This window comes from Dendrobium catenatum, unplaced genomic scaffold, assembly GCF_001605985.2.
Source record: "Dendrobium catenatum unplaced genomic scaffold, ASM160598v2 fragScaff_scaffold_1493, whole genome shotgun sequence".
NCBI lineage: Eukaryota > Viridiplantae > Streptophyta > Magnoliopsida > Asparagales > Orchidaceae > Dendrobium > Dendrobium catenatum.
In genome coordinates this window covers 136,079-145,245 of record NW_021319955.1, presented here as the reverse complement: position 1 = coordinate 145,245, position 9,167 = coordinate 136,079, and the positions used below count along the sequence as shown (strand labels likewise).

The 9,167-nt window shown below is 34.2% G+C and overlaps 1 protein-coding gene across 2 annotated transcripts; it reads left to right on the top strand.

Moving 5' to 3' along the window:
* The first annotated feature begins 234 nt into the window (after window positions 1-234).
* Window positions 235-8,545, top strand: LOC110113474. Of its 2 annotated transcripts, none has more exons than XM_020846082.2 (2): window positions 235-651; window positions 7,819-8,545. In XM_020846082.2, exon 2 carries the CDS (start codon window positions 7,838-7,840, stop codon window positions 8,270-8,272), a length of 435 nt encoding a protein of 144 aa, XP_020701741.1. In that variant the 5' UTR covers window positions 235-651; window positions 7,819-7,837; the 3' UTR covers window positions 8,273-8,545. The 2 variants fall into 2 exon arrangements, with proteins under 2 accessions (XP_020701741.1, XP_020701740.1); XM_020846081.2 differs by having other exon boundaries at window positions 237-651; window positions 7,815-8,545.
* Window positions 8,546-9,167: the final 622 nt, after the last annotated feature.

Here is a 9,167-nt window from a genome sequence, read left to right as displayed (position 1 = left end):
AATTATGTTAAATTAGATAATTAATTAATGCTCTAATTATACTCTTAATTATTTAATTAATTTACTTTTTATTAATATTTTAAATTATTAATTAAGTTAACCAGTAATAGCTTAGTGGCTTTTAGGGTTTGTTTTTTTTTTTGGGACATTTAGGTCATTTAAGACAAACTCTCACACACATATACATAGACTCAGAACTATGAACTTCTTAAATGGAAGAGTAAGTGCTCAACCAACAGCACAAGTAGAGTTGTGTAGGGTTTGCTTTTCACCTTCTCTTTTTCGTGGTTGTTGTTCGGCTTTGTTGCTTCGCAGGATGTAGAGATTTTTTTTCCGCCGTGAGATTTACGGGGCGATCGAATCCCGTTTGGCAGTATTTAGCATAAAAATCCTGCTCAAATCCTGTTGCCAAACAGCCCCTTAGAGTCACGACCCATCCTTAGCAGCAGAAGCGGCGAGCAATCCCTCACCCTCCCCGCGAGCGATCCCTCACGCCGTTCGAAGCCGCGAGCGATTCCGGACGCTCGATTCCTTCCCACGGGATTCTGTTCCCTTCACGACCGATTCTGCCGCACGGGATTCTGCCCCCTTCAAGCCCGATTTCGTCGGGTATTCCTTTGTCCTTCCTTTCGCCGCCCCTTGTTTGTCCAGGTACCTCAAACAAACCTAGACCTTTACTTAAATCACTAAAATTGCATATCATATAGTAATAAAGAGAGCAATATTGGAACTTCTTCTTTTACCGTCAACTAATGTGGGCTTGCACTTAAAGGAATGTAGAAATGTGTTCGAACAAGAAATAATGTGGGCTTGCATCAAAGCAACTTGTAAAAAATATTAGAACACGCAATATCACTTTCAACTTCTAATAAGATAAGATTTATTTGATTATTATTTGGATTTGACTCATCAGCAGGAAACTCGACTTAAGGGTGAACACTTTTTATTCATTTGAGATTTGGCTTAAGCCAAATTTAATATTTTGGGACCTTGAGCCGAGGTCAGTGGAACTTGGCTTGATGTCATCACTACACAAAAGGCAAAAACCCTAAGGCTGAGTGCTAGAATTCTTCTTTTAAGTATGTGCATAAATGCATACGAGCTATAGAGGCTTAAATACTATGAATCCCTCAAAACAAAAGAAAATTTCCACAGAATAGTAATATTATCAGTTTAACATTGATAAATTGATCATTACAGTAATAATTGGATACCTAACTTAAAAAATATTCTGTAAATATAATTGCTAGAATTAGTAATGCTGTAGGGTTCATCTGTGATTGGGGTAAATTGTAGTATTGACAGTTTGACACTCCATCCAAACATAATTGGAGGCGATCAACATAGCAATAATATCAACCACTAAAAATGTAGCAAAATTTTGACAGCAGTTAAGTTGAAACATTTGAAGAACCATTGTCATAGTTTTGCTAAAAATTTCTTAAATTTATCCACTATACTGTGACTTCTAAAAGTAAAATCTAAACAAATTATGCAAAAGCCCTAAAAATTAATCGAGGCAAAACCTCATGAAGAAGAAAACCAAGTGCAGTAGAAGCGCAAATGCGAAAAGAGAAACATAGGGTCGCTTGCCTACAAGAAGACGTTCGAAACAAAGCGGGCTCCTTTTGATCTGACCAAGGATGAATGATAGAGAGAGAGAGAGAGAGAGAGGGAGAGAAGATGAAAGATGCAGTTAGGCTATTGACATGTAGCAACTGCTTTCGGCTCCATCCAAATTTTGAAAAATCTTTTAACATAATAATAATAATAATAATATAGGTGGAGTAGCTCCAGTGGAAGATAAGATTAGAGAGAGTCGCCTTAGATGGTTTGGCCACATTAAACGGAGGCCTTCTGATGACCATGTTAGGAAAGTTGAGGTATTAGATTTGACTTATGTTAAGAAAGGTAGAGGTAGTCCTAAAAAGACTTGGTTAGAAAATAATATAAATGATATTTCTTTATTAGATTTAAATGAGAATTTGACTTTTAACAGGACACAATGGCGAAAAAGGATTTCATATAACCGACCCCACGTAGTGGGACAAAGGCTTGATGTTGTTGTTGCATATATTTTTTTGTGCTGATATATATATATTCTTAGATTATAAATGATTAATTGATTCTATATGCTTTATAATACATTCATTTGATAAAATATATTTATTATTTTTTATTTAGGGAAATATATCTGAAATTTTATTTGGACATTAATACCTTTCTTTACACATATAAAGCATTGTTCCAAAGCATTTTTTGCGAAAAATATTGAGTGATGACATTTTGTTATTCTTAGCTTCTTCGTATTCAAACCTTGTCCGAGCCATGTTTGGCTTGTTTGAATAAGGTTTGAACCATTTTTAGGCATGGCTAAAAAATTTTTCGCATAAGATTTGAATAAGTTTGGACCATATTTTTGAACAATGTTCGAACGAAATTAGAACATTTATTTGAAACATATTTGAGCATGATTCAAACAAAGGTTGAACAATATTTTAATGTCATGCTCAAACATGATTCAAACAAAACTCTAATAAAATCTAAATAATATTCAAATATATTTTACCCATTGATCTAATCTTATTTGAAGTTGGTGTCATGATTCAATATTATTTGAAGAAAAATCATATTATATCCAAATAATATTCAAATATATTTTACTGAATGATCTAATCTTATTTGAAGTTGATGTCATGCTCAAAGTTGATGTCATGCGGCTCCTGCTCCTCGCAATGGTGGAGATGCCGCTCCCCTAGCCTTCCTTGGTTAGTACTAAGTCTTCACCCAAGGCTTTTTTAGAGACCCTTGCAAAACACTTGACGCAAACCCTAAATGATATGTGTAGGTTGACAAGACTCTCGTCTGAATCATCTCACAAAATCCTGGAATACCTTTAAGGATTCTCTCAAGCTTACCCTCACTCCCAATAATTTGCTCAATAATTTCGTGAGGAAGAGGCCTACTTTCTCTCCCCAAGGGCTCTCTCACAGAAACCCACATTGAGATTCTCTCCAAAAACTCTCTTCTAAAAAAATTAAGAGAGGCTATTTTAATGAAATCTTAATTTTTTTTTAATATTCTGACCATACAATATGATATTCGGTTTGTACTATTTGATTAGTTAAATAACCATTTCAAAGTTATCTTAGATCGTACTGTATAATATGAATTGTATAGTACGACCAACTATATCATATCAAGGTTCATCCAGGAAGAGCCAAAGTTCATCTGCCAAAGGTTCTGTTGAATCGTTCTGGACGATTTGGATCATATCATATGATCATCAATCAATATTTGATTCTTATCCGATTACTTGATCAATGGTCCAAAATAGGTAAGTTCTTTACTATTTGTATAGTACGAACACGCTCGTATAATATGATTAATTCAAAATTGAAAATTACTTATTTTTAGTAAATTAGTTCCAATTGCGGGGTTATATCACAAATTCTGATTATCTTGTATAAATAGTACAATATGATTAGTTATGATTTAAATTAAATTTATTAAATGTCGTACAATACGATCTAAAAAAAAGTGTTCAATTTTTTTCATCCCCACTTGTGTGTGTGTGCGTATTCACCTTGCCAACATACACCCAATATTGATTGACTATAGATAAAGAAAAAAATTACAGAACTTCAAAATAATTTATAAAGATTAGATTTATCATTTAAGGCAACACTGGACAAGTATAATAAAACCAACTCCAAATAGTTAAGGTTAGTGATGATGATGATACATATATATTTGTAACTAATTTATGTTATATAAATTATTGAAAACATATATATTCATGTTTATACATTTATTAAAACACCTATATATGTTCACATATCATATATTAAATAGATTTCGAGTTGAATAAAAATTTAGAGTGAGCCATCTTTAAGTCGTAGAACAAAACAATTTTGATTTAAAGCAATTGAAATTTGAATGATTGTGGTGTGAATGTCTACATTTCTGCACATATTTTGCTAAATCAGGTGTGAAGCTAAGAAATTTGTAATCAGGTGTTTATCATGGGGTTACTGCATGGAACGGGAGATTTAATTTGCAAAATATGTGCCGAACGACCTTGAGACATTCATATACAATCAGTGGCCTTAATGATCCCACATAATTTAAAGATCACAACATTGCTTTCCATTAAATTCTTAGAAATTTTGAAAAAATTTAAATTAGTTTTGAATTTTTCAAAAGTATGGAGTGTTTATTTTGTTCAGGAAATTAAATGCTTATTAATCATGTGTTTGATTTTTTATCAAAATGATGTAAAATTTTTATGGCATATGAATATGTTTTTTCTTGAATTAATGAACTAATTTTATAAGCTTTGTACTTACATTTATTTATTTATATAATTTTCATAGTATTAAGATTTTGTGAATGAATTAAAATTCATGTATCTCAACTTGTCCTTTTCTCTATTGATTTGGAAGTGTTGAACCATTTGATTGAAATCATCTTACTGATATTCCTTGTCCAATGATTAAGAAACACAAGTTTCAGCCCTTGAATAGACCACAGGTCTTAGTGGGTCACCTCCCACTTGTTGCTATGTGAAAAGGTGGAGAGGCTGCAACCATTGGATTTTGACCAAATAGACACAAATTAGGCATCTGCTTGGCCTATTTATTGATGTATCTAATTTCTCGTATGAGTTGATCACTATTATTGATTCGAATTAAATTATTGTGTGTATTTCTTCCTTTATTTAGGGTGCCCATCTCTGAATTTCTCAAGAGCTCCTATGGTTTATTGTAAATTTAAAGAATTGGAGAGGGAAAAAGCTTAATTTTACTGCACAAACTTGTCCCTATTTATAGATCTATACAAGATATCTTAAAATAATGTGTAATTGCTCTAATATAATCCTTCCTAAATCAACCATCTAAATATGGAGGGAGATCACCGTGATACATTTGAGCCTCCCATGGATTCTCATCATAGTCATAGGATCAAAATGCCAAGGCACGGCTAGGATTTAATAGGTGACTTCCCCTAAGTATGAGTGCTTGAAAAATAATGTATGGTCTTCTTGGCTATGCCGATAACCATTAAGTAGTATTATTTTTAAGAATCTTCCAAACCAAGCTCTCTAGGTGACTGCTTTAGCCCATATAGAGCCTTTTTAACCTACACACATTGTTACCCTCATATTGTTCTTTGAATCATGGTGGAATGATGGAATTTCCATAAATATTTCTTCCTCCAAGTTCCTGTATAGGAATGCGTTTTTGACATCCAATTGTTACAGATGCCAGTTATGATTAGTTGCTAGTGAGAGCAAGATCCTCATGGTGTTCATCTTGGCCACTGGTTCAAAAATTTCTTGGTAGTCAATCCCTTACGACTGAGTGTATCCTTTCTCCATCAATCTTGTCTTATACCTTTTTAGTGTACTACCATATTTGTATTTGATAGGGAACACTCATTTGTAGCCAACTAATTTTTTCCCTACTTGTAGGTCGGTAATCTCCTATGTATTATTCTTTTCCAGGGCTTGCTTTCCATCTTTCATAGCATTTTTCTAATTTTCACAAGATAATGCTTCAGAAATATTATTAGGAATATGAATATTATTTTGTGTAACCAAGAAATTTTAGTGTGAAGGTGAGAAGCCATGGAAGGATACAAAGTTAGTAATGGGGTAAAATGAAGGTTTTTTGGTGAACTTGTATTTACCTCAATTTCAGGAGACGGTTCAAATTTTTGGATCAGCTTTGGAGCATTATTTGGATTTGTACGCCTTGAGTACACTTTCCCAAACCTCGTATTATCCATAATAGCTTTGTTTTCAGTTTCCCTGCCTTTGGTTTCAGGTTTAGGTGGATTGGTTTGAGGTGGAACTGAAGGGTCAAGAGGGGAAAGCTCACTTTTCTCATCTTCCTCAGTTTCAGCCTCCTCCTGAAGATGAGGTTTGGTGAAATAAGTTTTTTGTTCATCAAAAGTAACATCAATAGATACAAGTGTTTTATTGGTAGAGGGATGATAACACTTATAATCTTTTTGGGTTGATGAATATCCAACAAAGATACAAAGAACGCCTTGAATGCACTTTCCCAAACCTCTATTAAACTCAACTAGACTAAGTTTGGTTAATCCTAGACTAGGTTTGTCAACTCATATGAGCTTTAAATTAACTTTGGTCCATTAAACCACCTAGTGTTTATTATAGCTTAAGCCAACTTAATTCTAACCAAGTCAGAGTCTTATTAATCATGCTTAGATCTATTAAACAATATTTTGATTTGATGTTTAATTAAATTGATTTTGGTTAGTTTAAGTTAACCTTTTAACCACCTAATGGTTGCAGGACTCCTCACCCACATCTAACTTTTAGGGACATAAGACACCAGTCAATTTGCTTTGATTGAGTATAATAGTCTCTTTTAGGTTAGCCTTAGGCTAGCTCAAGTTAGATGAGTCACACTACCTCAGATTATTTGGGTCTCATCAGACCAAGCTCACGACTTATTTAGGCTTCGTTTGGTTTTTTGTGCTTCTGTAAAACACAGTTTTAAAAAACATTAGTTCAGAAAATGGAGTTTTCTAACGGAGAAGCACATATAAAAAGCTTTCTCAAAACTGCAGAAAAATGAGAAAAAGGAGTTATTGGGAACGTGATTTGACGAACCAAACAACACAAAAAAAAATTTTTCCATTTTATGAAACGGAGAAGGCAAAAAAATGCTCAAACAAACAAAGCCTTAATGTTATAGGGTCCAATGGAGCCAGAAAGCTAAATTATCCTTCAGCTCAATTAGGCTAAGGAGATTCCCATAAGCTCAAATTTGACAAATGGTCGACTTTGGTTAACCCTTAGTGGACCATGGTGGGCTTTAGTAATTTGATGTTAAATTTATTTTGGGTGGGTCCACATAGGTTAAGGACACCACCAAGCTGAGCCTGAGGGCCCAAGCACCCTAGTTCAGTGAGTCTTCTCCTGAATTAAGGTTCACTCGTGGAGACAGCGGAACATTAATTTAAGGCCATATAGCAGACTAAAGTCAGTCCATGGGTCAGTCATGTTGTGCTTGCTTAATTTGTAAATAGCTGAAACCAAGATGGGCAATTAGTTCTGAATAGGGGCGGCCAAGCTGTAGGAGCATCCCCAGATTGTAATAGTGGTAAATGGTTAAGTTTTATTAACCAAAAGAGTCATGGAAATGTTTGAAAAGGAGGCGTTCTTTCTTGGTCAAATCTGACCGTTATGGTTCCCTTGCTTTCAGAGAAAAGTTTTGGGATATGTGTCATTTCTCAAGTATTATTTCAAAATTGATGGTCCATTGAGAGGAGCATAGCCTTCACAATAAAGTGGAGTGCGATAACCTTTGATAAATTTTCCTTAGGACACCAAATGGCTCTCACCCTCTTCCTCAGCAAAGCAATGGGATGACTGGATGAGCAAGTGTCAGTGTAAAGATAGGGGTGACACGGTCTGCCTCGGGATACATGTTATCCCGGGATCCCTGGTAGCCTTCTAAGGGTATTTTTTATGAACCTAGCAAATATTATCGTGGTTCTTCTAATTATTGAATCATGTTGTTTAACGTAGAAGTTTTGAATTCATGCAATCAATTTAACAAGCAATTTTTTTTTTTTTGAAACTTTAGATTAGCTGTGGCATATGCGTTCTGATAGTAGGGGCAAAAATGGAAATACCTGTGGGTTGATATTGTAGATTTTTTATTTTTATATTTTTGGAAACTTAAAGCTGTAAATATTTGGCTCCTTTAATGTTCTTAGCTCTCGAGTCAAATTCTTTTTTCCAAAGTAATGTGAGAAGCTGGTATGATTTATGCTAGAAAGACTGTCATCTATTGAAGAAATGCAAGAGCCTCGAATAATGCCTCAGGAGGAAGTCCCTCGTCCAAAGTCTACCAAGAAGAAAGTTTTAACCCAGTCTGCTCCATCTCTTTCTAAGAAGGGCGGGGTTGATAAAGGTAAAGCTGGTTTTGCAGGTTCTCTACAGTCAAAGAAGACCTCAAAACGAGGCCTCAAAGCTGATGCATCCCAACCACCGTTACAACACACAGACGGCTCTACATCAGAATCTTTGCCTGATTCCTCATCCTTGGGTGGCGACTACCGAGGACTAAGACACAAATATCTTGTATTAGAGGAAGAAAGCCTCTCATTGGATAGAACGCTGAGTATGGTTGAAGCTGATATCAAGGCTCTAGAAAATGATAAGCTTGGGCTTCTGGATCAACTTGTTGTCTTGGAAGGTCTCATCGATCCAGCAGAGCTCAAATCCAAGTAAACTTGTAAGTAAAACTGTTTTTAGCTCCATCTGTGATGTGTTATACTCTGAATCATAACAACGTTTTGCTGATATAATTACTGACAATGCTGAAAGAAAAATAGTTTATTGTATGTTCTGCTTGTTAACACTTTGATTAATATATTGCTAATACTGTTATAGTTCATGCAATTATTGTATGCCATTGTTTCCCATTGTGAGAAACTTCTGTTTCATTTCTTTAAAGAGCACATATTGCATTAATGTAACAGAATTTGGCATTTATGATTTCAATTGCTTCACAGATTTATATAAGTAGCCAGGATGTGAACATTTTATTTCGCCTTATTGGTTTTGGCTTTAATTCTTGATGAAAGGTTGGTGTTATACATTAAAACTTAGGCTTCGTTTCGGATGACTTTCTTATTGCTTTGTAAAGTTATTTTTTTAGTGTAAAATCTATTAAAAATAGGGGGAAAATAGTAGTCTAAAGCTGTCCCAAATGATGCCTTAGTCTTGTTTTTTTCGTAGAATCTGAAAAGGGTTGTTTTCTTATGTTTTACTTTCTTGGTTAAGTGTTAATGGTCATTCAGAACTTACACTGCTTGCTGAACTAGTTATTTGAAGCTAATGCATCAAAGGCTGAGCACATGACCAACCGAAAGTTTAATAACATATCTGCTACCATATGTCATTAAAATTAGTTTAATTTGAAATTTCATAAAATATTCTACCATTGTAGATCAACCTTACACAAATAACAACATGATTTAAATGATAAGATAAAACATGCAAGTTGTAATTGGAAAAAGCTTGCTATTTTTTAGATATATTCCAAAATTTATTTAAGGGGAATTTATCCCTCATGTATTCCTGTATTATTTATTGATGCTTGTTTGGAGAGATTGATTTGAAA